This window comes from Aphanomyces invadans, assembly GCF_000520115.1.
Source record: "Aphanomyces invadans strain NJM9701 unplaced genomic scaffold supercont1.4, whole genome shotgun sequence".
In the NCBI taxonomy this organism is placed as follows: domain Eukaryota; phylum Oomycota; class Saprolegniomycetes; order Saprolegniales; family Verrucalvaceae; genus Aphanomyces; species Aphanomyces invadans.
In genome coordinates, this window is record NW_008580149.1 from 1,230,728 (window position 1) to 1,256,063 (window position 25,336).

General features: G+C 57.8%; 8 protein-coding genes across 12 annotated transcripts; 3 read left to right on the forward strand and 5 right to left on the reverse strand.

Moving 5' to 3' along the window:
- The first annotated feature begins 254 nt into the window (after window positions 1–254).
- H310_02835 (hypothetical protein) lies at window positions 255–2,127 on the forward strand. Its single transcript, XM_008866498.1, has 4 exons — window positions 255–477; window positions 532–745; window positions 803–1,109; window positions 1,163–2,127. The coding sequence occupies exons 1-4, from the start codon at window positions 319–321 to the stop codon at window positions 2,010–2,012; spliced, it is 1,530 nt and encodes a 509-aa protein (XP_008864720.1). The 5' UTR covers window positions 255–318; the 3' UTR covers window positions 2,013–2,127.
- Window positions 2,128–2,619: 492 nt separating this feature from the next.
- H310_02836 (hypothetical protein) lies at window positions 2,620–3,629 on the forward strand (the record flags this gene model as incomplete). The annotated part of the gene is made up of 4 exons (XM_008866499.1): window positions 2,620–3,164; window positions 3,212–3,268; window positions 3,319–3,394; window positions 3,450–3,629. The coding sequence occupies 4 exons, from the start codon at window positions 2,620–2,622 to the stop codon at window positions 3,627–3,629; spliced, it is 858 nt and encodes a 285-aa protein (XP_008864721.1).
- Window positions 3,630–3,797: 168 nt separating this feature from the next.
- Window positions 3,798–6,980, reverse strand: H310_02837. 2 transcript variants are annotated; one of them, XM_008866500.1, is made up of 3 exons: window positions 6,828–6,980; window positions 5,060–6,768; window positions 3,798–5,004 (listed from the first exon to the last, which is right to left on the reverse strand). In XM_008866500.1, the coding sequence occupies exons 1-3, from the start codon at window positions 6,922–6,924 to the stop codon at window positions 4,093–4,095; spliced, it is 2,718 nt and encodes a 905-aa protein (XP_008864722.1). In that variant the 5' UTR covers window positions 6,925–6,980; the 3' UTR covers window positions 3,798–4,092. The 2 variants fall into 2 exon arrangements, with proteins under 2 accessions (XP_008864722.1, XP_008864723.1); XM_008866501.1 differs by having other exon boundaries at window positions 3,798–6,768.
- Window positions 6,981–7,304: 324 nt separating this feature from the next.
- Window positions 7,305–10,962, forward strand: H310_02838 (hypothetical protein). Its single transcript, XM_008866502.1, has 6 exons — window positions 7,305–7,833; window positions 7,887–7,988; window positions 8,052–8,235; window positions 8,314–9,444; window positions 9,501–9,596; window positions 9,647–10,962. The coding sequence occupies exons 1-6, from the start codon at window positions 7,412–7,414 to the stop codon at window positions 9,821–9,823; spliced, it is 2,112 nt and encodes a 703-aa protein (XP_008864724.1). The 5' UTR covers window positions 7,305–7,411; the 3' UTR covers window positions 9,824–10,962.
- On the reverse strand, window positions 9,800–13,386 carry H310_02839. Of its 2 annotated transcripts, XM_008866504.1 has the most exons (13): window positions 13,117–13,386; window positions 12,946–13,062; window positions 12,777–12,889; window positions 12,575–12,734; window positions 12,418–12,529; window positions 12,265–12,367; window positions 12,061–12,213; window positions 11,824–12,013; window positions 11,717–11,772; window positions 11,545–11,671; window positions 11,326–11,487; window positions 10,986–11,276; window positions 9,800–10,940 (listed from the first exon to the last, which is right to left on the reverse strand). In XM_008866504.1, exons 1-13 carry the CDS (start codon window positions 13,357–13,359, stop codon window positions 9,906–9,908), a joined length of 2,862 nt encoding a protein of 953 aa, XP_008864726.1. In that variant the 5' UTR covers window positions 13,360–13,386; the 3' UTR covers window positions 9,800–9,905. The 2 variants fall into 2 exon arrangements, with proteins under 2 accessions (XP_008864726.1, XP_008864725.1); XM_008866503.1 differs by having other exon boundaries at window positions 11,326–11,671.
- Window positions 13,387–13,463: 77 nt separating this feature from the next.
- H310_02840 (hypothetical protein) lies at window positions 13,464–22,966 on the reverse strand. Of its 3 annotated transcripts, none has more exons than XM_008866507.1 (33): window positions 22,556–22,966; window positions 22,412–22,511; window positions 22,189–22,364; window positions 22,008–22,145; window positions 21,911–21,957; window positions 21,781–21,864; window positions 21,524–21,720; window positions 21,385–21,471; window positions 21,077–21,330; window positions 20,743–21,028; window positions 20,628–20,697; window positions 20,255–20,576; window positions 20,005–20,207; window positions 19,642–19,963; window positions 19,506–19,586; window positions 18,977–19,459; window positions 18,888–18,920; window positions 18,660–18,838; window positions 18,274–18,607; window positions 17,872–18,224; window positions 17,670–17,824; window positions 17,341–17,625; window positions 16,944–17,287; window positions 16,461–16,895; window positions 15,957–16,418; window positions 15,794–15,902; window positions 15,371–15,741; window positions 15,131–15,318; window positions 14,803–15,079; window positions 14,611–14,744; window positions 14,345–14,562; window positions 13,951–14,287; window positions 13,464–13,900 (listed from the first exon to the last, which is right to left on the reverse strand). In XM_008866507.1, the coding sequence occupies exons 1-31, from the start codon at window positions 22,922–22,924 to the stop codon at window positions 14,547–14,549; spliced, it is 6,894 nt and encodes a 2,297-aa protein (XP_008864729.1). In that variant the 5' UTR covers window positions 22,925–22,966; the 3' UTR covers window positions 13,464–13,900; window positions 13,951–14,287; window positions 14,345–14,546. The 3 variants fall into 3 exon arrangements, with proteins under 3 accessions (XP_008864729.1, XP_008864727.1, XP_008864728.1); XM_008866505.1 differs by having other exon boundaries at window positions 14,345–14,570; XM_008866506.1 differs by having other exon boundaries at window positions 13,951–14,562.
- Window positions 22,967–23,472: 506 nt separating this feature from the next.
- H310_02841 (hypothetical protein) lies at window positions 23,473–23,909 on the reverse strand (the record flags this gene model as incomplete). The annotated part of the gene is made up of 2 exons (XM_008866508.1): window positions 23,473–23,683; window positions 23,842–23,909. The coding sequence occupies 2 exons, from the start codon at window positions 23,907–23,909 to the stop codon at window positions 23,473–23,475; spliced, it is 279 nt and encodes a 92-aa protein (XP_008864730.1).
- Window positions 23,910–24,449: 540 nt separating this feature from the next.
- On the reverse strand, window positions 24,450–25,295 carry H310_02842 (hypothetical protein). Its single transcript, XM_008866509.1, has one exon. The coding sequence runs from the start codon at window positions 25,159–25,161 to the stop codon at window positions 24,925–24,927; it is 237 nt and encodes a 78-aa protein (XP_008864731.1). The 5' UTR covers window positions 25,162–25,295; the 3' UTR covers window positions 24,450–24,924.
- Window positions 25,296–25,336: the final 41 nt, after the last annotated feature.

The window sequence follows — 25,336 nt, forward strand, 5'->3', positions numbered from 1 at the left end:
TCGTTTTCTTCCAACCTCGTGGAAACACTCGCCTACGGGCCATGGCAGCATGAGCCGATGCGTGGTCAACACAGCACATGCAAGGCGGAGGAGGTCGTAAACACGGATGAAGGTCGATGGACGCCGGGATTCCAAGGGCGGCTGCCCCTTTGCCCCGCGGCCCTGCGGTGGGAGCGAGGTCGAGTCGCGGCTGTGCCCGCCCTCAAAAATAGACGGAGCCGTTACGCCAGGCGGCGGTGGTTACACTTCATCTATTCTTACCCAGCGGCGGCGGCGGCGGCGGCTGTTTCATAAATCGAGTGCTTCCAATCTCGCGCGATGGCATCGACGTCCGTGCTGCAGCACTTTGAGACATATCAAAAGGCGCGGGTCAGCTTTGTGCAGGCGGTGGCCGAGGCCGCGACGCGGCCACAGAACATTGAAGTCATGCAAAACGCCGGCGTGATGCAGTTGCTTCGCCCACTCCTCTTGGACAACGTGCGCAAATTCGTCGTCTTTGCACACGACACGCCTCACAGGGCGCATGCGTAGGTGCCAAGTATTCAGCAGTCGGCGGCGCTGGCGCTCGGGCGACTCGCCAACTACAGCGACGACCTTGCAGAGGCCATCGTGGGGAATGAGATCCTGCCTCAACTTGTGTACTCGTTGTCGGAGCAGAATCGCTTTTACAAGAAAGCGGCGGCATTTGTCCTCCGCGCTGTCGCTAAGCACTCCCCCGAGCTCGCGCAGGCCGTGGTTGATTCTGGTGCGAACGAGTCTCCGATGGACCAACCTTCTGGAACCCACAATTATTCGAAACCAGGGGCGCTCGAGGCATTGGTGCCATGCCTAGAAGAGTTCGATCCTACCGTGAAGGAAGCTGCTGCATGGGCCATCGGGTACATCGCGCAGCACACGAGTGAGCTGGCCCAGAGCGTCGTCGACGCCGGTGCTGTCCCTCTTCTCGTGTTGTGCATTCAAGAGCCGGAGATCACTCTGAAACGTGTGGCGGCCTCAGCGCTCAGCGATATTGCAAAGCACTCGCCAGAGCTCGCGCAGGCCGTGCTTGATCCAGGGGCCGTCGCATACTTGGCGCCGCTCGTGCAGCACCCGGATGCGAAGCTCAAACGGTGCGACCCCACCCATGGCCTCCCTTTGTCTCGAACCCTTCAGTGTCTTGTAGCCAAGTGTGCAGCTGCCTCGCTCAAATCGCCAAGCACTCGGTGGACTTGGCTGAAGTCGTCGTGGAAGCCGAGATTTTCCCCAACATCCTGCACAACCTGAACGACATCGACCATACCGTTCGCAAGAACGCCGCGACATGCATCCGAGAGATTGCCAAGCACACGCCGGAGCTCGCCAAGTTGATCGTGAATGCCGGTGGGGCGTCAACGCTGGTGGACTACGTCGCGGAAGCCAGCGGCAACAACAAACTCCCCGGCATCATGGCAATCGGGTACATTTCGGCGTTCTCCGAGACTTTGGCGCTGGCAATCATCACGACAAAGGGGATCGCCCCAGTCAAGAATGCGCTCGTGTCCGAGCCAGAAGATCACATCAAGGCCGCGAGTGCATGGACGCTGGGCCAGATCGGGCGCCACACACCGGACCACGCCCGTGCGATCGCTGAAGCCGATGTCCTGCGCCATCTTCTCGCTTGCATGACCCACCCCAACAGCTCGGACGACTTGAAGACCAAAGCGAAGCGTGCGCTCAAGAGTATTCTGGCCAAGTGCACGCATCTCCAGGCACTGCAGCCGCTCCTCCGCGATGCTCCCATGAAGGTGCAAAAGTACATTTTGAAGCAGTTTGCCCAGATGCTGCCACACGATCTCGAAGCTCGTCGGTCGTTCGTGCAAAACGGAGGCCTCCAGTTCTTGCAAGAACTCAGTGAAGCGGCGGGCGGAAAGCTCACCGAGTACATCTTGGAGATCAACAACTGCTACCCCCCCGAGATCGTCGAGTATTATTCGCCCAACTACTCCAAGACACTGCTGGACAAGCTGGACGAATTCCAGCCCCAAGTGCGCTAACTGCACGGTCCCGCTCTTGGACAGATCGCACGCGATCCTCGTCAGCAAATATATTGCATGTCAAAATAAATGGCATTTCAAGAGGTGGCTCTTCCTCGCGGCACCTGGAACCACACGCGTCACTCTGTACTGCCAGAGGAATCATGTGCAGACTCGAGTTCGAGTACGAATGGGACGCCCATGCCCTTGGCGCTCGAATGCGTGAGCACTCTCGATTATGGACCGGATTGGAACGAGCACACACTGCACCGCGCCTTGAGCACATACGTATTCAGCAGAGTGGCGAGGCGTCCTACATGCCCCCCATCGCATATCAAGCGAAGGTGTGCCGCACGCGATGCGTCGGGGTGTGCCAAATGTCAACGCCATGCCCACCATGCGATACCCATGTCCGCGGTCGGGAACTTGGTGCCATGGGTATGTCGTGCGTGTGCTTGTGCATACTATTTCTCGAGGTTTAGTATTACTATTACAGTATCATAAATTACTAGTACCCGAACATTCGTATTTTCCTCTATTTTTTCCATGGTTTGCCAGCGGTATCCCGGATACGGTATCCGGACAACCTCTTCCTTGAGAGCCAACGAATCCATTGCATTTGGCTGCCATGTTGTCCCGAGTGGTGGCGGCGTCGCGCGTGTCGGTGGGTGCTGTGGCGTCCATGTGCGTCAGGGGGCTCGCAACAGCGGCCGCTCCTGCAAAGATCCAGCGTCCCAAGCACACCGGCCCGCCGACGGTGCAGTCCACGGCGGCTGAAATCAAATACCTCGGCACGGTGTATTCGATCGCAGCGTCGTCGAACCACTTGACCAAGGACAAGTTGGAGTTTGTCGTTCGTGAAGCCAAGTCGGAGAAGGACTTGCCGTTCGCGCGGGAGTCGTTGGACACGTACGAGCGCAACTTTTTGCTCATCCCGACCCACTGCACCGGCACGTTTGTGAGCAAGTGCATCCAGAACAACCAGGCCGACATGGCGCTGCAGTGGATGCAAGACAGCAAGTTTCTGCCCAAGCACATCGTGAACGGCACGTTCTCGCGGTTGATCGATCACTACAGCGACGTCGGTCAAGTGGACAAGGCCCTTGCCGTGTTTGACGTTGTGACGAAGCACAAGATCGAAGCCACGACCAAGGTGTACACGTCGATGATCAAGTAGTCGCGTCCTCGCTGCCGCCCATGCTGACCGTGTGTTGTTCTAGAATGGGCAAGAAGAACGGCAAGGCCGACTTGGCTCTCGAGTTTGCCACCAAAGCCAGGTACATCGCGTCGGACGTCGTCATGCACTCATTGGTCTCTCTGTCCACAGCCATGCCAAGATGATCAACTCGCATGCGCTGCTGCAGCTCGTGGGCGATCTTCCCGACTCGGACGTCCGCGACTTGGTACGCCCTCTCGTTGGCGAGAATTGGTGACGACGATCGATCGATGATGGAGTAGATGCCGGTGGTCAAGGATCTGGCTCACTTGGGCGAAGTGTTTGTAAACAAAGAGTTGGCGGCCCTGTTTGCACGATATGAAATGGAGGCGGAGCCGGTCGCTGCGTCGTCGGACGCCGCTGCCGACGAAGACGACGCCGACGACGACGCGGCCGACGAAACAACCGACAAGAAAGACTGACCACCGGTGGATTAGATAGAGCTATGGGACGGCAGACACTTTTGACAATCAATCGTTGCAGTCCCTCCCGTTTACATGCGCGCAATTAGTCGGCGGTGCCACCTACCGCGTTCCATGCGGTCCTAGCTACCGACCGCATCGACGGCAGGATGCCCTCGACGCAGTCCTCCACAGCAGCAGTCGCATGCCGTCGGATGGCGCGGGGGATCGTCCTGACCACGGCCATTCCTCCAACGGCTGCAACGACTCGGTCAATACCCACAACACGGCGGCGATCGATTCCATCCCTTGACGCGTCCATGCCGACGCCACGGCATGAGCGACGTCGGTCTCGAATCAGGATTCGATCTCGGGATGTACCGCCAAGGACAGCTCCTTGGGCGACGCCTCGCTCCAAACGCGTGCGTTTTTGAACGCATACCGCGCCAACCGACCATGCATTCACACGAATATGCAGCTAACGCTAGTCGTACATGGGATCCGACAGCAGCGGGTCCGAAAACCGAGTCGACCCTTCCGCCTCGGCCTTCTTTCGCGCGACGCGCCGCATCTCGAACGACGCAAACCCGACGATCGCAAGAAACGCCACGGCGCACACGACCGCCCCGACGGCCCCCGACGTCGACGATGGCGGGCGGTACGGCACCGCATCGTCTTTGGTGTGAAGCCGTGGCTCGTGGTACTCTGGCACGTCTTCGACCGCGTCGTCGACACGTTGACTCGCCTTGACAGCCATCGATTCCTTGAGCTCGGGGTACAGCACCCAGACGTAGTGGATGTCGGTGAGCGACAGCTTTTCCCGCTGCCCCATGCCGGTCATGACTGCCTGCCGTTGGTACGGATCTTCGATGCGGGGAAAGATCGTCATGCACCCGCCGTCCGCCATGGACGCGTTGACAAACGCGTCCGCGCGGTGGTGCATGATACTAAAGAAGTCGTACGGCACATCGACGGCCGCAACAACAACGTCGTCCGCCGAGTAAATGTGTTCCAGGTGTTCGACGGCAAAGTACGTTCGCTTGGCGGGCTCGACACACTCCCACGCGATTTGAATGTGCGCGTCGCGGTCGGGCCGAACGGTCGGGTGATGGAGTCCCATGGCGTGCAGCACCACATGGATCAAGTTGCCGTCGCTGCAGTCGTCCGAGATGCCGAGCATCTGACGCCCCCCAACGCGCCCGATCGACGACCAGCAGCTCGACGCGGTCGGGCTAAAGTCGACGACGTCGTCGCAGTCGGTCAAATGGTCGTCGCAATACTCTTCCTTGCACTCGACAAAGCGAAAGCCCGTGTTGACAGCGATATGCTGCATCGCGGTCCAAATGTCGTCGCGGCGGTGCTGGACTTGCTTGTCGACGGTAAAGCACATGGTCGCCTACGATAGAGCAGCTCGTCGATGAGCTACCACGGGCGAGACCACGGCGACGTACGTCCTTCCACCGCGACTCCTTCTCTTTGTTGTAATACCCGTGCAGCACGTAAAACAGGACGTCGCTGTCCGGGCCTTCGCCGAGGTACCCAAACGACGTGCCGACCGCAATGTCGCCTTGGGTTACCATAATGCCTTCTTCCACGACCACGTAGTCGAGCTCGTTGCCGTTGACGACAAGCCTGCCTGTGGTCGCGCCGGCCGCCGCCGCGTGCGGGGACGGCAAGACCGCTTCTGCCGGAAACCGGCACACGTTGTCGACCGGGCTCCGACCCATGCCCGCGGTGCACGGCGGGAACGATTCCGTCGTGCGATTGCAAGTCATGCCAACGTCGTTGGCGGCTGCAACGGTGTCAAAGCCGGCCTTGCACGAACAATCTTCGAGAACAACGACCGGCCAGTGGTTCATGACTGCGTTCGGCGGACAGCCATAGAACCCAACGACAGCAGAGTTTTTGCATCGGACGCTCCAGTCCATGTCGACAGGCACAGACGAGTCCAAGCGCGACATGAAATCCGCCGTCGCGATGGCGCTGACGTTGCCGTCGGTTTGGATCTCTCCGTGCGGGCAAAAGCAGTCCCAAGCCGGGTCGTGCACGGGCCACGTCTTGGCTAACGCGCCTGCGGGGCATCCGGTCTCGCCCAACATGGTGTCGTTTTCCACACACACGCCGTCCGCGTCATTGCGGTGGTACCCTTTGGCGCAGTGGCAGTCGAGAAAGCCGAGGGGAGGCAGCGCAGGATACGGATTGAAAGAGTGCGGCGGGCACACGTAGTAGTCGGGAGTCCAGTCGCACGATTGCATGCTCCAGTTGGGCTCAAAGCCAGGGAGGCACCGGCACTGGTGCATCGAATACGGATGCGGCGCCAGAGGCACCGAAAAATCAGGGCATTCAAACTCCACACGGGTTGCGTTTGTCGCGTTCGTGTCGCCGCGCAAAGACGGCGCCATGGCTTCGACGCACATCTCGAGCTTTTCCAAGCGATCGTACCCGTTGGCGCACTCACAGTCCATAAAGTTCTGCGGCGACCGGTCCACCGTCGGCAGCGGACGCGAATGGGGTGGACAGGCAAACGTCGGCGTCTCCGCAACGCAGAAAGGATCGCCCGAATACTTTTTCGACTTGACTTGAGGCCGAACGAAGCCCCAGTCGCACGTGCAATCGGCAATGGACTTGGCGTACCCTTGGACAGGTGGCGACGCATGCTCGGGACATTCAAATCGAATGTAGCATTCCCCGCTCTGGGCGTTCTTCGTGTACGGCTCCAAACAATCGCAGTCGACGAGCGAGTGCACTTGAGTGACGCCATGCTTCTTGACGTAGTTGGCAGCGCGAGGGCAGAACGTGAGCTGGCATTCCCCCGTCGATTCGTCCTTGATGTATGGATCCAGGCAGTCGCAATCGGCAAGCGACCGCGCCGATGTCAGTCCTGTCTTAAGCGTGTACTTGCCGCTGCATGTGATTTCCGTCACACACTGGCCAGCCTTGTCGTTGCGATGTAAGTTTTCAAAACACTCGCAGTCGTCGAACGACGTCGGATGCAGCGCTTTGGCCGACGCCCCCTTGGGACAACGGTACGAGCTGTCGCCTCCAACGGATTGACTCAGCAGTGACCTTGACGGCTGATTGTTCGTTGTTACACACGAGCAATCGTCGACATCGTCCATGTCACGTGGGAGAAACATGGCTTCGCATTGTCCGGGGCACACTATACACGCCATGAATGAGATGCTGCCTCGCGCATGCGACACACACACGCAGTCGTACCAAAGAAGCCACTGGCATGTGCATCACCAGCCACGAGGCCCACAGCCACGGCCGCGAGAAGCGTTCGACGCACCATCGAGACTGGCGGCGTCGCCATGCGATCGTCCAAACGAAAAGTGCCGAAAGATCCAATTTCGATCTTTCGTCTCGCCCAATCGCTGGCCTGCATTTCGTATCCGGATGAATCCGGATGGGACGAATGTTCGCGACGGTTCAAGATCCAACAAAAACCTTGGCAGGTCCGCAACCGGTGTGGCGATCAACTCTCTCTCTTGTGCATCAGCGCGCGCATGTTGTGGGTCGATGGCACATTCATTGCATGCAATCTAGCGAGAAGTCTGGGAGAATGCGTCCCTGTTGCTGCTGCACGGAGTTAGTTCCTCACCATAACGAACGAGGCGTTAGGAGATCGGTCGACGACGTCTTGGCGATGTGGGCAACCACGCACGAGTTGGAGTGTGGCACCTGCGTGTTGGTGGAGAGGACGGCGGGCGAGACCAACGATATTGAGTGCGATTACGTCGTTGTTGTTTGGCTATATTTAGCTTCGAGTTCGAGCTCCCACGGCAACGACTCGATTCCCAATGGCGACTCAAAATGCCCTGCCGCCGTTGCCGAGGAATCAGGACTGGGCTCGCAAGAAGAGCGCTGGCAGTACGCGGCAATTGCAACTGTCGGTGTCCTCGTCCATCCGCAGGCTCAGTGTTCCCCACAGCGCATCGTTTACCCGCAGCGGTCCTCCAACGTCGACACCGACAACAGATTTCCTCAGTGCGCAGCTCACGCGGCCGTCGAGTTCGTCGTCGCAGCCTCACGAGTTCGCCTTATCTTTGACATCGAGGGAGTCGGACATGCCACCGTCCAGCAGCGACACTATCGTTTCGAGAAACCCTCAATGCGACGCCACGGACGATGAAAATCAAATCGCAGACGTACTGAACGACGACGACGTTGCCATGACGGACCTGACGATCAACCCTCAAATGGACGGCGGGTTGACAGAGAGGTAGATGCTTTGGACATGGCTTGTGTGTGATGTCACTCGCTGTGCACTTGCAGGGACTCTGCGAGCTCTGTGCACGTCGAGCTGCAGCGAATGAACCAGCAGAATGTCAACTTAAAAATGGAAATATCTCGACTTCAGGAGGCCCTCATGCAGCGGTAATGCGTCGTCGATGGAGGTCGCTGTTCCCGGGAGTGTGACAGTAAAAAAAACACACGTAGGCTTCGCGGAAACTCCAAGTTTGTCGGGGGCGGTCAGTTCCGGTCGATGGCACACGCATCAGCGCCGGCAAGCCCCAAGGTCCCGCTGCCGTGCTCGAACTGCTTGAGTTGTCGCGCCGCATTGAAAAAAGCCAAGGGGGACCTCAAAGGCACAAAGCCCATCATGGAAGAGCTCCAAAGGAAGGTTCGGCCCGTGCGAACAGCTCGCGACCGATCTCTTTTCCTGTGGTTGTCCTGACGGTGGACGTGCCGGACGTGGTAGATTTCGGAAAGCTTGGTCGCGCGGAGGCACATGGCCGAGACCAACGCCCGCAAGCAAGAGCAAATTGCACAGCTCGAGGTAGAGCTGCAAGCGGCCAACGACATCGCGGCCCAGCAGACAGCGCTCGTAGCAACGCTTCGGCTCGACCTGGACCAAGCCCGCCAGCGCCCCAGCACCGCTACGGCTGCAACCGACCACGAGATCGTCGACGACATGGCGAAAAAGTATAAAATTCAACTCGAAATCTCGCATGAAAAACAGGCTCAAATCGACCGACTCCAAGACGACGTCGCTGCTGCCCACCGCAGTGTTCAAGAGAGCGAAGACAGCACCTTGGCAGTGCGCAACGAGCTGGCTCAAGCCCAAGCGTCGTTCGCGATGGCCCAGAGCGATTTGCAACAAGAACTGGACCGAGTCGCTGCGATGCGCGCCAAGCATCATGCCGACATGGCAGGCCTGCGGCACGCGCACGACCTGGCTGTGCATCAAGCCGCGCAGGATGCGGACAGATGGAAGGCGCAGGAAAAGAAATGGGAGGATCGCGCCAAGGCGCTCGAACTCGCGCGCGATGCCCTCGCGGAACGACTCGACCGAGCGGAAGCGGACCAAAAACTCAACTCGCAAACGGTGCAAGACATGCAGCGCGAGAGCCAACACCTCCAGCTCCTCCGTCGAAAGAGCTGCGGCGACTTGGCAGATCTCACGCAAAAGTACGACAAGTTGCTCCAACAGTTGGCTGCGCTACAAAAGGAGAAAGAGAGCTTGCAACAGGACCAACGCACCGCCGAAGCGACGCTGGAACGAATGGCCAGCGAACTCAAGCTCCACCACAATCAAGTCGACGCCCTCGAGCAAGCCGTTCTCGCTCTGAAGATGGACAAAACGTCGCTAGAAGACAAGCTGCGCCAACTGGAACGTACACATGCGGCAACGCTGCAAACGGCCGCCGACACACACGGCGAGCTCAAGGAGCACATGGAGAAGCTCACGATGGCGCAGAACCAAGTGATGAAGCAGCGAAGTCAAGTGCACACGTTGCAAGGCGAGATCAGAGCGCAAAAAGCACACACCGACACCCTACATGACCAGTTGACCGAGCAGCAGCACACCCACACAAAGGCGCTGGAAAAGGTGCGGCCATCGCGGCCATCGCGAAATACCATCGGGGGAAATTGAATGCACTCTAGGCCATGCAGTCGCTCGTGCGGCTCTGTGTCGTGGCGCCGACCGTAAACGTTCACCTGTCCGGCCAGATCCTGCCGTGTAAGACCGTCTTGCCCAAGGTACGACTCCCATCGCGCGCGCGTGTGTGGCGGTTGATGGAGCATGCCAGGATGCGATTCGCACGATCGTGCAGCGCGATATCTTGCCTGTTTTCTCGTCCATCTTTTTGCAAGCGGAAGAGGGAACGAGCCCGACGGGGTCATCCCTCGACTCGTGGCTGCAGTCGCTGCTCCAGGACATGCAAACGTCGATCGAAAAGCATCTCAAGAGCGTATTTCACGTGTAGAGAAGCAATCTTATCATGGCCACACCACGTTTTCGGTCGTCAGTGACGATCGTCACCGCAACGTGATCCAAAGCATGATTTGTTACGACGATTCGGTGGGCGACGCTGCTGTCGGCCGAGATGCATGGCGTCCATTTCCATGGCGACGTGAGCGGCGAGAAGTAGTGGCGGCGGCAGTGGTAGTCGCGCCAGCATCTTCTTCAACTGCCTGCCTCTGGGGATTCGCCTGAATTGGCGCAGGCAGCGGTAGGCTAAGGACGGCCACAACAGGGGCTGCAGGGGGGGTGCTGCTGCCGCTGGCGCTTTTGTGCCCTCGAGTTTTGCTCTGGTGTTGTTTGCCTTTGGGCCCTTCCTGACACCCTTTCTTGTTGTGCTGTTCAGCCGGCTTCTTCTCCTTTTGCGAGCATCGTGGCACTGCTTTCTCGTCCTGACGTGGTGTGTCGTTGGCCGATCGACGTCGAGGTGGCGACTGCTGTTGGCCATGATGCTGAGCGCTGTCCATGGAGGCCGGCTGGCTAGTTGGCGCCGCGGCATCTCGCGCGACTCTATCCTCGCGAGCAGACATCACGACGGCTCTTTTGCTCTTCTCGTGCTTTCGAGAGGTAGGCGCGGCGTCGTTTTCTTTGGCGGGTCCTCCTGCCATACTTGGTTCGTGGTCCAAAGTCGCTGGAGGCTCGCCACGGGCTGCACGGCCGCCTTCGACGTGAGTCGGCGCAATTGGAGACACAGCCGCACTGGGTGCCGGTCCTTCCGCACTGTTTCTTTGGTTTCCCCGCTGCTTCTTTGTTTTCGTTTGCACGGTGCCTTGCACGGCCGGGTCGAATGCACATACCGAGTCGCCAGGTGCAGCGCCGGCGTCTTCTTTCGACGCGGTGCCAGACAATGGAATCGCTGGAGGCGTGTCTGCGGGACTGGCGCCGTCGGCGGCACCCGTGTTGCGGCCGTTTTTGTTTCGCCCGATGATGGCCTTGGAAGGTTTGCCGCCGTCGCAAGTCTTGTTCGAACCTGCATTCGCCTTTGTGCCTGGTGCGGGCTGCGGCGGGACAGCCGTCAGCGCCGCAAAGCTGCCCGTCTCGAGCAGCACATTTTTGGCCCGGGCGAATTCACGCAGCACGCACTAGCACGAGTTGAGACGACGCAGCATACACCCTAGACACTCTACTTCTTGGCCTAGCGGAGTCAAGACAATGCCCAAATCCCGCGACGTTTCGAACGGGTCCTCGATGCTCATGCGCCACGTCTTGGCCGCGCTCGTCCACCGGTCGCGCTTGGTCTGGTCTCGTCCGCGAATCGACACCACGCGCGATAGCCACGGAAACGCCGTCACGTAGTCAAAGAAGAGCACGAGTAACTCGCCAACGTCCAGCTCGGCGTCCCGCCGCTCTTGACGCGGCGCAATCGTCCGGCACGCAGTCGAGTCGGCGCAGAACGAGACATCGACGCCATGCACGATCTAGAGTTGGTCGCACGCGTCAGCCACACCGACAACCGCGCGACACCACCTCGCGCGCCACGCCCAGTTGGCCACACAGCGCCGGATCTTGCAGGTTGGGCAAGATGCCAACGGTTTGCAGGAAATGGATGACCACGATCGCGTACGAGTACGAGCTGAGAGTGTTTTGCGACGCGTCGTTGACGCCCCTTGCTTTCGCCCACTTTTTCACCTGGCACGACGTTCGTGTGGATGGATTATTCTTACGACAATGTGGCCGCCGCCATACCGCCAACACCAACGGACTCACGCGGCGGTCATATTGGCCATACGCGCGAAGGAGACGCGTGTTCCGCGTAGCTAGGGTGTTGCCCATGCACAGATCGCAGTCGAGTTGGCTCTTGACGTGCGAGAACCTGCCGCATCACCCGTCAGCCCAAGGGATATGCAAACCAATCGACTTGATGATGGGGACGCGGGCATGGGCGAGCACGTTGTGGACCGTGCATCCTTCGCGCTGCGCAATTCATCACACCCGTGACGATCGCAAAGCCGAACGGGCACCAACCTGCAGCACGGCCGTCAGTCGATGGAGCTGTTTCGTGCGCTTCATGTTGTCCGCCATCGCGACCTTTAGCTCGTGCGCGGCGATCCGGACGTGGCTCGCCATGTCCGCCGGCGACTTGGCCGTTGGCTCGAGACGTTCGAGGACCTGCGTAAACTCGAGCAAAGCCCGCACAAAAAACTGCGCGCACGTTCTACAGCATGACGTTGCGTTAGGCGCATCTCACGATGTCGGCCCGACTTCTTTTTCGCTAATTTTTCGTCCGCTGGCGCGTTGCCGCAGGCCAGGACAAGTTGACCCAGCACAGCCGTGTGCTTGGCAAGGTCGGCCTTTACGCGGTCCAGCAAGTCGAGTCCCATTTCGTGGTTCGATCGGTTTTGCAGCGCCAACTCACTATGCGAATCGAATCCATATCGAACGCTCTTTCACACGGGAGCAGCGTACTGGGCATGCCGCGCTTTCCCGATGGCGGCGCTGTTCGAGAGAGAAAACACACTGGTCGAAGTCTTCCACGACAGGCACAGATCCATGTCGCACCCTTGCGTCCCTGTATCTCCCACGTCACTCTCGGCCGCGACCGACTCGACCGACGCGTACCCATGGTTGAGAGGGAGCTGCCGTAGAGCTCGATGCTGGCATCCCTCCACTCTTTGTTGCGTGTGATGGCATGTTCCAAACGTTTGACGATGGCCAAGCGATGTTGTTCGTCCTGGAGAGTGGTGACGTGCCGCGTGTGCTCAAGAGATTGTCGTACCGCTGGCGTGATGCGATGCGTCTCGAAGTACTCTTGGACGTCGCGGGTGATGGCCGTCGCATTGACGCGATCGCCGACGATCGTCCACCGCGGACGGTTGAGTTTGGCCTGGTCGTCGTGGACAGCGACTTGGAATCGCTGCAATTTACCCTTGCACTTCCTACACACGGATGAGGCGGTGCAACAGTCGACAAACCCTCACTCGAGCTTGCGGACAGCATGTTTCAATGGATTTGCGGACAAGAAGCCGTCAACGCTGCGGAGAAAGCACTCGACGTCGGTGATATTGTCGATGTCGGCTTTGCTCATGAGAATCTAGAGCAAGGATGAAGGAGACAAGTCGCCTGCGTGATTGTATACGGTGGGCGTACGTCGGTGTAAAGCTCCACAATATCGCCCAGGATATGCTTTAGCACGATTGTGGGCAGGAGCACCCACGCATCGGTCAAGATCTCGACAACGTCGCGAGTATGCACTTGGAGCATGTCCTGGAACCACATCAGTGAGATAATGGGGAGTAGGTCGTGCAGGTACAAGCTTACTCGGGAAGAATCTGCCGCACTCGACGCCCCGTTGGCGTGATTGTTGTACACAGTCTTCAGCGAGGCCACGACACGGGTGGCCTTCCGCGTGATGTCGACGTGGGCTTTGCTGGTGGGATGGATGGCATCACTCAAGTCCATGCATTGTTTCAAGATGCGGTGGCTTGCCGCAAAATCGTCATGAAGGAGCCAAGGGTGTTCGTCAGCCGCTGCGTCACCATCGCGGTGGCCGCCTTCCTCCATGTGCGGCAACAACGATTTGCGTCGAAATAAATCGTGCAAATTATTATCCACGTCGTTCATGGACGAATTTTTCCATAATACTCAAAAAACAAAAATATCAAATTTGGAGGCAATTCCCTCAAAAACACAATTCATCGTTTACGTCTGGGGTCGTTGCAAGGGGTAAGGGGGGGGGCAGGGTCGACGTGACGTTGACTGACCCGAGCGAAACCACGGGGGAGGGGGGTTCGGGGTTGTAACATGTCCTGGACTTACGTCGCCCCAAGATCGCATCCAGGATGCCACGTCATGCCGTTCAACCTCATGAACGGTTCGTTTTCTCCGTGGCAGGTGACGCGCTACATGCTATGGCCTCCTCCAGCCATGCTATACGCCACCACGTGTGGCGTTCGCTGTCGACGGAGTTTGCGTTTGGGGGCAGGGCGAGTCGTGTGTGCGTTGTTGTCGGCGAGTCGGGCGGCGACCATGGTCTGGACCATCGATCGCAACGCGGCGTTTTCGTCGACGACGTCCACCGCGTCTTCGACCGATGCTGCGTCCCCTACACGAATCCCGTCATCGTCGAGCGATGTAGGTGAAGGACGAGCGTACGAAAGGTATCGTCGCCGGGGGTCGTGGGAATCGCATCGGACGGACTGGCGTTGACCTTTGTCAATCGTTCGAGGAGGACTTCGAACGCGTGGATGTCGTCGCTCGTCGTCGACGGCGGCGGCGCGCTTGTCGACTCGACGGGCTGTCCGTCGTCACGTGCTGCAACGGGCGGCGGCGCGTCGTCGTCGTCTTCGTTCTGAATGCTCTCGTGGACCATCTCGATGGTCCCCCGCCGGCCCATCGACTGGTTGGCGATCGTCGCGTAGTGCTGCGTCAGGCTCAAGTACTCGTCGCCCTTGTCGTTGTTTTGGTTGCTGTTGTCCATGTCCTTTGCCACCTAGCCGACCACGGGCTAAAACAGGACGACACCACCGCCGCGCACACGACGACGTACCAAGTTGGCCAGCGCATGGAATTGCGTGATCAAGCGGTCGACGTGGTCGATGGATCGACTTGTGGACACCGCATGGCCCGACGACATGGCGCACAGCGCGAACGGAGCGTTCACGTCGCTGCCGTCAAGGCCGCCTACCGCCACGTACAGCATGCGATGGGCCTGGATGGCTTTGTCGGTGGGGTAAATCACAACTCGCTTTTCATGGGTCGACGTCGCTGTGGACCTGCGTGGACGTTTGACGCGCACGGGTGGATGGGACGTACCGCCAGTCGCAATCGGTCGAACACGGAGCCGTTGTCGAGCACGCCACAAACAGATCGACCGCGTCGTTGGAGCACGTCAATTTGAACGTGATGATGCCGTCGGGAATCGAGTTGACGTACACGTAATGGCGCACCTGCACAAGCGAATCGTCGTCGTCGGGGAACGAGTGCACCGGCGGCGGACAAAAGTACCTGGTTCGAATGCACAATGTCCGTGATCGACTCGCCGAGGACAAGGGGCGTCGGGTGGCAGCACGCCTCGCGCGTCGCCCGGTCCGTTCGAAAGATGGACGTCCGGCGCTTCGTTTTCCATCGAATCGACGCCGCGCTCGACGCGTCGGCGGCAGCTTCTGCGTTGGCAAGGCCATGCCGCGGCGACGACGCGGCCGCGTCGACTTGGACTGCATCAAACGCGTCTGTGAGCTGCGTGTGGATGTCGAGTTCGGCCGATTCAAACACACGCGCCCATCTACGCCCGACGGAATTGGTTTCGTCGATGCCGCAACGACAACGACGACACCTGGACGTGATGTTTTGATCCAAGCGGGGCGACAGGCAAACGTCCCCAGCGGCTATCACGCCGTCGTCTGTAAACGCCGAGTCGTCGTAAGTCGTCACGTGCGTCATGGCATCGTCGTCTTCCTCGTCGGACGCATCCTGCGGAGTCCACTGCGGCGCGTGAAGACGAGATCGCGCCTTGTACAGGTCCTGGGCCGCATCGGTGAGCAATATTTCAATGAAGCTTGGCAAGAGAACCCACGTGGACGTTTAGCTGCACAGGATAGCTAAAGAGAAACTCTCGCCGTTTGATGGCTTCCGTCGAAGTGGCGACGATGGGCGCTACTTCCGGCTGCTTGCCCGGCGCTGCCATCATGTCGGGCCGCTGCGCACGGGCCTTGTGTCGCTGCGCGTCGACGATGTTTGTGTGTTCGATTGCGTTGGTCCCCGTGGCTCTGGTTTCGGTCGAAGGAGTACTCTCTGCGTCGCTCTTGGGACGATGTTGGGATGCATCATCCCGCGAGATCATCGTCGGTTCGACGGTGTCGACTCCGTTGATATCTGTCTCACCCACATCGCCATCGTCGTCTTCTTCATCGGACGACTCGCCGTCACTCGTGCCCCCGTCTTCATCTGACACACAATTCATTTCATGACGTTAAAACGCATCATCCACCATGAGTACCGTCCGACTCGATGGACTCTAGCTCGGTCGTAGCCACGTCGGAGCGGCCGCCGTGATGGGACGGGTTGGCCGAGCTGCTGGTTGCGGCATGGGGCTGCACCTCGTGCTTCTACGAGATCGCGCGATGGGATGAGCTGCGCCTTTGGCACGACGAAAGGTGTACCTCCACGATCGAATACACTCGAGTGAGCTGAACCGGGGCGGCGCACGCTTTGCCCAACCCAAGACAAGTTTGCAACGGCGACGTCAAGCAGTCCAACATGGACGGTGGTAGCGGCAGCACGATGGCGTCCAGGAATGGATCGACGACGGCTGCAACTTGGATCAAGCTGTCCAGTTCCAAGTTGTGCGGGATATTGTCGACGCGACTCGACGGACTCGAGTTGCCGGGTGTGGCGAGCGGCGAACGGTACGAGTCTGTGCATGGACCAGGAATGCTTCGACCGGTTTGGACGGAAGCGCTTCCTCGGTCCGATGCGTGCAGGTCGGTCAGAGCGAATTGCAGCACGTGCATCGACTCTTGACGCTCCGCTTGAAGGGATGCCGCCATGTTCCGACGGCTCCCAGTCGGAACGCGTGGCGAACTATCTGTGGACGATGCCGCTTGGCATGGCAACGGCGTTGCCTGGGTGGACGTGAGTGCGCGGCGAATTTATGGCGTTCTTACTGATTGTGGTGCGTGTGTGTGCAAGTCGTCGGCGGGAATATACGCGTCGACGTCAACGAGCTGCACGTCGTCGTCGTGATCGCTGTCGACGCGAGTCGAGTCTGGGTGGAAGCCGCCTACGGACGGTGCCTCTGCCACACCAGACGTGACGACATCGTCCGATTTGTCCAAGTGTGGCGAGATGACCTCGCCAACGGGGGCGACGTCGCAGGACAACACTTGCGCTCCGACGCTGCCATCATCCTGGCTATCGGCGACTGCTCCCGCCAAATCCATGCTCTTGACTGTATCCATCGTTGGCACGAACGGGTCGTCGCGGCTTGTCAAAGTACGCGACGTGCCGATGGAAACGTGGTTGGAAAACGACGTGCTGCCGGTACGACGCGACTCCACCCCTGGCGCGGCGACGTCAAGGGCTCGCCCGTCGGTAGTGGCCTAGTTCACATGGACGTCACGGTCTGACACGGCGATTTGCCAAGTCACCTGCCAAGCTCGGTGGACGTGGGCCGGCGACCCATCGACTTCCACCGATTCAATCGACGACACGTTGTCGCGCGGAGCTCGACGACGCACGGGCTGTGCTGTGCGAGAGCCTGTCGACATCGTTTTGAAAGGCGCGGTGTCTGGGAATTGCACGTAAAGCGTAGAAAAGGTCTTCGCGCCGACGATCGTTGGTTTGGTTTCGAGCGACCGGGGTCGCTCGGCGATGTTGTCGACAGATCGTCGTGGTACTGGGGATGTCGCCGTAGTAGTGGCCACGGTTGTATCAATCAGCTCTCGCAAGAGCGCGGCGTCCAGCGCATGCGAATTCGTTGGCAGCACTCCATCTGCACACACACGCACACCTTTATCGCCATGATCGCCGCCGTCGCACGGGTACCTGGAATGTATGGACCTGGCGGAACGTCGTGCTTGGAGGGTTTTGCATCGTGCTGCTCCGCACGCTCGCGCAGCGCTGGGTGGCCCACATGCACAGCGAGATGCTCCATTCGCAGGGCCGAGTCGACAGCATCTGGACCCGCCACGACCGTGTGTTTCCAGTGGAACGTGCCAGTCGAGTGGCGGTGCCAGCTTTGGCTCGAGCCGCCGTTCAATTTCCCCACGTCGAGCACCCCCGCCGGTGGCTCTTGAAACATGTAGTTTTGCATGAACGCGACGACGTTGCCTGTTTTGCGGTAAAGCAACCAAAGACCGCTCGCGGGGGAATACCTCGATATGCGTCGTCGAGTTCGAGCTTGTACCCCCAGCTAAAGTCGAGGATATCGGGGAAAGGCAAGTACTTGTGTGCCTTGAGCGCCACGACGTAGAGCAGCGAGAACATGTCGAGGTAGCACACGGCGCCGTCGCGTTCGTGGTCTTGGTATCTTTCGGACGATTGAGTGCGCTCCCGTCAATGAGGGATCGTTGGTACCTGTTGACCAGTCCTTGAATGTGCTCTGCGACGTCGCACGCGTCGTCCACCGGCGGCCACAAGGCCAGCATGCCAAGAATGATCGTGCCAAACGTGTGGTGGTCCACACACCCGTCTCGACGCCGGTCGTAGTAGATGAAGCACTCCAAGAGCGTCCGCAACTTTGTCAACTCGTCGGCCATGGACGCCATAGTACGTGGCCCAAACAGATCGCGTTCCGACCTTGCAAACGCCACGGACGTGGCTTCCCATTCAGAGATCCACTCAACCAAGAACGCGTGCATTTCAACGTTCCCACGAATGGCTTTCGCGTCGGATGCGTCCAGTACGTTGGCGACAAATTTGGGCGGGACCTAACGTCGCGCATGAGGGCAAGCAAGTGTCGAACACGGCCGAGCGTACATGCGGATAGACGAGGAGATGTTGGCAGCACATGCGGCATGCATCCGTTGAGACCATTTCCCAACACGCGTGCTTCTCTCCGTGGGCAACGTCGACGCCGTACGTGTGGTGGGCCCCCGGCATGGGGTCGCCGAGAGTGACGAGCCCATGGGCTTGTAGCCAGTAGTACCCGTCCACGTACAGGTGCATGAGCCACGGCGGGACCGCCGGGGTGGCGTGAAAGATGTCGCAACACTGTCCAAATGCACGGATAGCGTCGTAGGAAGGCGAGTACACGGCCACCGAGATAAAAAACCACTCGAGTTTGTGCTCGACGACGGCTGGCATGCCATACCTAGACACAAAAGAACGATGGTCAACTTGCAAGAGGTTTGTGGCGAGCGCACTTTGGTTTGAACAAGGCGTAGGTAAGCGGGCCAAGCGAGATGTTGTGCCAGGACTGCTGGTGTTCCTTTTCGAGCTGAGCGGACTTGTACACGTGATGGATGGTCGACAGGACAGATCGCACGGGAAGCATCGAGTCTGGAGCCACAACATGGAGCCGCTTGCGGCACGTGGGGCATCTCTACACCGAGAAACGTGAGTGGTTGTGCATTCGCGCGTTGCGAGTGTACCGGACGACGAACCGGGTCATCTCGATCGACGGCCTTGACAGCCACACACCGTTTGCTTATTCCCAAGACAATTACAAGGACAAGGGTACCTGCTGGGATGGAAGCACCAGCTCTCCAGTGCACCAGCACGAGTCGTCTCGCCAGAAACGTTGGAGTTCTCGCGGCAAGAAGATGGCTCGTTTCAAGGTGGTCGGGACGTCAACGCGGGGATCCACCGTATGCGACGGCACGGACGCCACCGGCCGACACGGCTGTGGCGCCGTCCGAGCGCTGGCGACGCTGACGGAAGCCACGGACTTTTCGCCAAGCGAATTGAACGACACAAGACGTTTTGTTTGGCCCATGGCGTCGTATCGGCGGTGGACGGCGGCGGCCGACGACGTCGATGGTGCCGTGTTGCACCACGTCAACGCATCCACGGCCTGAGCCCACGTCAGCTTGGACGCCGGCAGCAAGTGATTCGAGCTCAGGAACTGCGCCAACCGCTTCCCCGAGAACGCCGCAGTCGTTGCTGGTGACAGCGCGCGCCAAATCTTGTACACTCGTCGCAGATCCGTCGCGGAAAGCAAGATCTGTGGAGCATGGTGACCGCGTGCAACAAGACGTTGTGCGGCTTACAGCGTGTTCGTCGTCGAACTGGTGCTCCGAGTGCGTGCTCGCCAAGAATTCCCGAATGGCTTCGGCCATCACATCGTGGTCCTACCCCAGACAGTCGCCACCCATCGAGTCGTCCGATCGGGAGGCGCGTGCGTACCGACGGGCTTTGGGTTGCAGGGTATGCCAGGGAGAGGCTGTCGGGGCACGCCTCCGGCAAGGACTTATCGCGATCATGTATTGCGATGTGGCACTCGATGTGCTGGAGGCGGGACTCGTTGGCCATCGCTGTCTCTGCCGTGGCCCCGTGGGTTTCAGTCGGCAACGTGATCGGGTGCAGGTGGCGGGCCGGCTTCTCGCCAAACGTTGCCGCGCGCAGGCTCGAGACGTATTTGACCCGGCAGAGCTCGTTTGGCAGCGTCACGATTAGCGACTCGTCGTGGACAAATGCATCCAACACCGGGCCGTGGAATTCAAAGTACCTGGTCGACGATGATGGACGTCGTCAAGTCGACCTGCTTACCGCCGTTCATGCAGGACCTGGTGGACGCCATCCAATGCCCACACAATCACGTGGCCGTCAAACGATGCCGAGGCGAACGAGCAGTGCATCACAATGTTGGACGGAGGGTTGAGCTGGCCCGGGTGCGGCACCGACCGAATGCATGACACGCGTCGTTGATGCGGGTCGGCCGCTGCCAACAACGTCCAGTTCATGTCCCATACCTAGTACCACGACAAGTGAAGGGGACGAAGCACACGCATGAACGAACCCGTGCGCCTTGGATGTGGGAATCCACTTGGTGAATGGCAATGCTGCCGTTCTCAAATCCGCACACGAACAAGTGAATGTGGTCGTCTTGCTCGAGGAGGCACGTGGCCGTGACAGCGCCGTTGGCCCGACTCGGCACGGCATATTGCGACAGCAACGGAGGGGCCGCATCGGCCATGGGGTTGACACTCCACACTTTAATGAGGCCGTTGCTCGCGATGGAGACGAGAGCATGGTGGTTTTCACCGATGGAAAACGGTAACAGACTCTGAATTGTCGCGCTATGACCCCTCCATGTCACCGTGGCTTCCGCGACGACGGCGCTGCAATCGTGACGCCATTGAGTTTCAGTGACCACCGCCGCGTCGCAGTACCTTTGGAACGACGGCAGACGCCATGCCAACACAAATCCATCGCCCGACGCCGCAAAAATACACGTTGTACCTATCGAGAGTCGAATCAAGTCGTGCCTCGAATGGTTCGTCGCACCCGCTTCGGCGTCGTTTGTGCGCGGCAGCGGCGCCAGCGCTTTGGACGACCGAAGCTTCCCGCCCCACATCGACTCGTGGGCCAGGGGCTTGCGCGCTTTCCATACTGGAATGTTCATCACGACGATTGAGGTCACGCTTGTGGTAAACGTTGGATCTTGCGCGCTTCCCACGAATTTCAAATTGTCGTACACGTGGACGGCACCAGTGGACCAGCCCAGGATGATGTAGTGCTCGTGCACAATCAAGGCCGATATAGAAGCAGAGGGCAGGCATGGTGTCACGGTCTACGATGGTTTGCACAACGATGTATGGTCTGAATGAGACTAGAGTACCTGGCTCGACGTCGCAGATGGAAGCGAGAGCACCGTCACGGTGTTATCGCTGGCCAAGGCCGCTGCAATCGGCGGCGAAATCGGCTGGCTGATGGCGGTGTGCACAAATGTCAAGGGAGAATAGTGCGCGTTCTGCTGCAGCGCTAGCACCGATTCGGCTAGCGTTTGAATCTTGAGCACATGCACAATGTCTCGTGCTGCAACCAAAAGCAAGTGCTCGGTGAAATGGCCCATCTCGACCGCCACAGGCACACCTAATATGTGTCCCGCATCCGTTTGGTTCACGCAAGTGAGCGACAGCAACGTACAAAACACACGCGGCGCCTTGCCCTTGCCGCCGACACGTGCGACGGGGTCAAACTCGCCCAGCTTGTCAAACTGCACGTCGATGTCGCCTACAACGAAATCGCGCTTTGAACAAACCACGTACTCTAGAACGGCGGGCACCTTCGCCGTGTAGCACGGTCCGAAATCGGTGCTGTTGCACGCACGCGTCCTTTCCAGTGGTGAAGATATCCATCTCCATCTCGGTCGAATTGTCGTTGTCGATTTTGGGCTGGGGAAGGATGCTCGTTAACCCGCCCACGTGCAAGCATTCGCCACGAAGGCATTTGTACGGTTTGCCGCCGGGGCCAATTTGGTACCTAACGCCGACAGCCACGGGTACTTCACGAGGTATTGTTGGAAGGAGGGTATCATCGTACAGCCGGGAGAGAGAATATCCTACGTTCCAAATGTTGAGCGAGCCGTTCCAGTGGCCCGAGAACAGCCACTGGGCACACTTGGATCTGCACACGTGCATCAAGACAAAGTGAACTTTGTCGGATGGCGTACAGTTGGAGGGCGGTGAGTCGCTGGGCATTGTCGAAACCATTTTGAACCTTGCGAGCGTGCAGGTGAAGGACGCGTTACGACGACGGATTTCGCTTACTTTGATGATTTGCCTGGTGCCTCGGTCCCATGCGACCAAAGAGGTCAGTTGCTGGTCGCGATCGAGGGCGGAATCTTCCGTGGGCTTTGGAATGACGACGCCAAACACACGATTCGGGCTTGCAGTGAACATAGTCACCTGGCACCGTCGTAATCCACAGAGGCACATGCGTCGTACGTACTTGGTGCTTGGATGGGGCCAGTGAAGGCCGGGGCTGCACGTCGATTGGCGAGAGCGAGTCCTTGTCGGTTGCAGTGGACTTTCGTGCGAGCCCCCACACTTCGATCACATAGACAAACGCCTGTTTGTTGTTCACGACAGGGAATTCGCTGCAAACGAGCAGATCACTCTTTTCATCTATGCACACCTGTCTCAGTCGTCACATCACTGCATCGTCGCATCACCTTCAAGCGCTGCGCATTGTATCAAATTGGCTCCCCCTCCGCGGAACAGGTATAGCTTGTCCAACGTCGCAGGCTCCAATATTTCAATGCCACAAACATCCTGCACACACATGTCCAGCACACAACGCATGGTTGCACACTTACGTCGCGCAGCATGGTGTACACGCAGACAAAGACATCGGTCGCGCGGGAGAACATCATTTGCATCTTCACCGCGTTTGGTGCAAATTGAGCCACGTCGTCTTGAAACAGTCTTCTGCGTTTGATCTCACGCTTCAACGAGTACAACCGAACACTATGCTCCGTCATAATGGGATTTGGAATCAATGGATTTTTCGATGGGCTCGGTGGCATGTCGTAGCTGGTATATGTCAAGATGTGATGGCGTACAGTGTCGTAGCAAACCGCTCGAACTGGAATCCCAGGACAGCATAACAGTTCATGCCGATGCTGGAGCGTATCGTGCATGTTGGAAGCATAGCGTTTTGGCATCCTGTGCACTTCATGGGGCATGGAGTTTGCGTTGGCCCGAGTTCGTCTATCGGGCGGTTTCACCGTTTCGAGTTGTGTAACCGACCGTGGCAGTTCACAACGTTCAGTATTGACAATGGCCGGTTGGGCTCTGGATAAATGGATTGTATAGTATTACTAAATGTGGTCAATACTTCAGCACCCGATACAGTATGCGATTTTCCAAAATCAATGCAGAGTTTTTCGAATTTTCTGAAAGATTATTACTTTCTGATGAATGTTTCATGGAGTATTTTGTAGGGGGCAATTGGGATCGGGCATCACTCTTCATTGCTTATCTCGCCCATTTGAGACTCAATTTTCACACAAGAAGATAAAAAAACTGCAAATCTTGCTTGAAAAGTCCTTCTATGTACTGTCAGTTTTTTTAAGTCAGGAGGACTTTTAAAATTGAGACCAAAAATAACAATCACGAAAAATGACTTCAGCCAGGGTAAGGTTTACTCAGCACGACATTTCATTGGTTACTGAAATTGAAAATTGCCAAAAAATTACGTTTTTGAAGAAAAACCAATTACTCAATAAAAAACCTATTCACTTTCAGAAGAGGCCTCAAGCAGTTTTCCATCAGCTTCTTCCGATGGTTCCGCTTCAAGGGCCAGGATCTCGTTTTCTGCCGCCTCCATGTATGCATCTTCAAACGAACAACACTTGTCGTGCGCAGACACCCAATGCGACGAGGTCACTTCAGCGAAGTGAGTCTTCAGGCGCCGCTCGAGGTCTTCCATGTCCGACGACGGCCTACACGCAATTTTGTTCTTCACAATGCCCCAAATAACCTCGATAGGCTGGAGCACTGGATGGTAAGGAGGTGTGAACAACAAAGTATAACCATGTGATGTAGCAATGACCTGAGATGCATATGACGGACGCTCCCGCTTGGCAACGACATTGCTCACTGTAGACTTCGCGAATCCGAGGCACTTGGACACGCTGTCTCGAACGCGGGCTTTCCAGGAAGGTTCATTGCCTTGTGTTCCACGAAGTATTGATGACACTTAACTACAAGCCACGTTTCTGCTGGTGATAACACGTGTCTTTTTTCCATTGCGTTGGTTCCAGGCATGCTAAATTGAAGCTGAAGAGTGCTAAATGTAGAGAAAAGCAGAGGCTATCTGCCAGTGATTTGGTCTAGCCAATAGCGTTTGCCATCATATTTATATTACACACAGAATATCTCGTGCCCGCTCCCAATTGGCCCCTACAATAGAGAGTTTTAGCAAGTCCGAAAATTCACCAGTTTACAGACTTTGAACTTCGTTCGATTTCGTTGAAGTCTGAAGCGCGAAGTCTGATGAATTCCAGTTTAGCAAGTCTGTAGAATGCATTGGTGTTCAAACCAGCACCATTGTTCAAAATGCAACCGCAGCACCACTGCCTCATCCACCGTTCTCGTGTGCATCTCCGACTCAAGCTTCGCCTGCTTCGCCGTAGTGCAAGACAAGCCTACCTAACCATTCCTAATGCGAGATTCACGTTGGACACTTTCACCGAAGCCGACTGCGTTGAGAAGTTTCGTTTTACGAAAGCAACACTGCGAACACTGGCAAATTCTCTGCGGATCCCTTCTCGAGACCTGTATTAACTTTCCCATCTCTAACAAGAGACGCTCAAGTTGCTCGTTTCGCTTAGTGTTCTCAGCCACTTGTGCCAAATGGAGCTTTTGTTCCTCTCTTTCAAACTCTACTATACAAACGATCGTCAGAATGCTTTTTCTTCTCAAATTCGAGAAGTTCCTGTGTCACCGCATCTTGTTCTTCTCTTTTGGTGGCCACTGAACTCACAGACCGTTGACGCTTGACTACCTGCTGCTCTGCTTCAAGGCACAGTTGGGACCCTGTGGACTCCAGAGAGTCGCGCCGTCTTTGCTCCTTGTCTTTCTTCGACTTCTTCAATTCTTCGGCCGCCGCTCGCCGGTCCACAAGGTCCTGCAATAGTTGAACTTGTTCGTTGACATCCTCTTCGCTGCAGGTGCCCCACAATCATTGCGCCATGTCAGTCGACTTGAACGCCTCCACCATCGACTCGTAATGGTCTCGTGCAGACCGGTACGGGATCTCGCATTCGAAAAGTGTGGCCAGGCTGGCTGCGATGACTTTCCATCTTGCAATGAGTGTGCCGTACTCGCCGTCGTAGAGCTCGACGCGCACAACCTCGCAAAGCAAGGCTAGGCCCATGTCCGTGCTCCAAGCAAGCTGCTTGTGCATGGCTTTGCCCATCGTCAATCAATTTGTTCAGTGGTAGGTTGCCGAGGCGTGCAACCTGTCACGGCACAATTTGATTGGCTTTGGGCACGAGTCCGCACTCTGCAGACTTCAGGGTGAAAAGTATTAGCACAGGTCGCAGTTGAGTGATCGAGATGGCAAATGTAAAAGTGATTCAAGCTTAGGTGGA

Coding starts and splice junctions, on each gene's coding strand:
- H310_02835 (XM_008866498.1), top strand. CDS start 319: ATGGCATCGACGTCCGTGCTGCAGCACTTTGAGACATATCAAAAGGCG. Junction 478..531: donor GCCCACTCCTCTTGGACAAC/GTGCGCAAATTC, acceptor GCGCATGCGTAG/GTGCCAAGTATTCAGCAGTC. Junction 746..802: donor GCAGGCCGTGGTTGATTCTG/GTGCGAACGAGT, acceptor ATTCGAAACCAG/GGGCGCTCGAGGCATTGGTG.
- H310_02837 (XM_008866500.1), bottom strand. CDS start 6,924: ATGGCGACGCCGCCAGTCTCGATGGTGCGTCGAACGCTTCTCGCGGCC. Junction 6,769..6,827: donor ACATGCCAGTGGCTTCTTTG/GTACGACTGCGT, acceptor TGGCGTGTATAG/TGTGCCCCGGACAATGCGAA. Junction 5,005..5,059: donor AGGAGTCGCGGTGGAAGGAC/GTACGTCGCCGT, acceptor GCTCTATCGTAG/GCGACCATGTGCTTTACCGT.
- H310_02838 (XM_008866502.1), top strand. CDS start 7,412: ATGGCGACTCAAAATGCCCTGCCGCCGTTGCCGAGGAATCAGGACTGG. Junction 7,834..7,886: donor GACGGCGGGTTGACAGAGAG/GTAGATGCTTTG, acceptor GTGCACTTGCAG/GGACTCTGCGAGCTCTGTGC. Junction 9,445..9,500: donor ACACAAAGGCGCTGGAAAAG/GTGCGGCCATCG, acceptor AATGCACTCTAG/GCCATGCAGTCGCTCGTGCG.
- H310_02839 (XM_008866503.1), bottom strand. CDS start 13,359: ATGGAGGAAGGCGGCCACCGCGATGGTGACGCAGCGGCTGACGAACAC. Junction 12,214..12,264: donor GGGAAAGCGCGGCATGCCCA/GTACGCTGCTCC, acceptor CGATTCGCATAG/TGAGTTGGCGCTGCAAAACC. Junction 10,941..10,985: donor TGACTCCGCTAGGCCAAGAA/GTAGAGTGTCTA, acceptor AACTCGTGCTAG/TGCGTGCTGCGTGAATTCGC.
- H310_02840 (XM_008866505.1), bottom strand. CDS start 22,924: ATGCCCCATGAAGTGCACAGGATGCCAAAACGCTATGCTTCCAACATG. Junction 21,472..21,523: donor GACCGTGCTACACGGCGAAG/GTGCCCGCCGTT, acceptor ATTTCGTTGTAG/GCGACATCGACGTGCAGTTT. Junction 15,080..15,130: donor GATCAAAACATCACGTCCAG/GTGTCGTCGTTG, acceptor CGTCGGGCGTAG/ATGGGCGCGTGTGTTTGAAT.
- H310_02842 (XM_008866509.1), bottom strand. CDS start 25,161: ATGGGCAAAGCCATGCACAAGCAGCTTGCTTGGAGCACGGACATGGGC.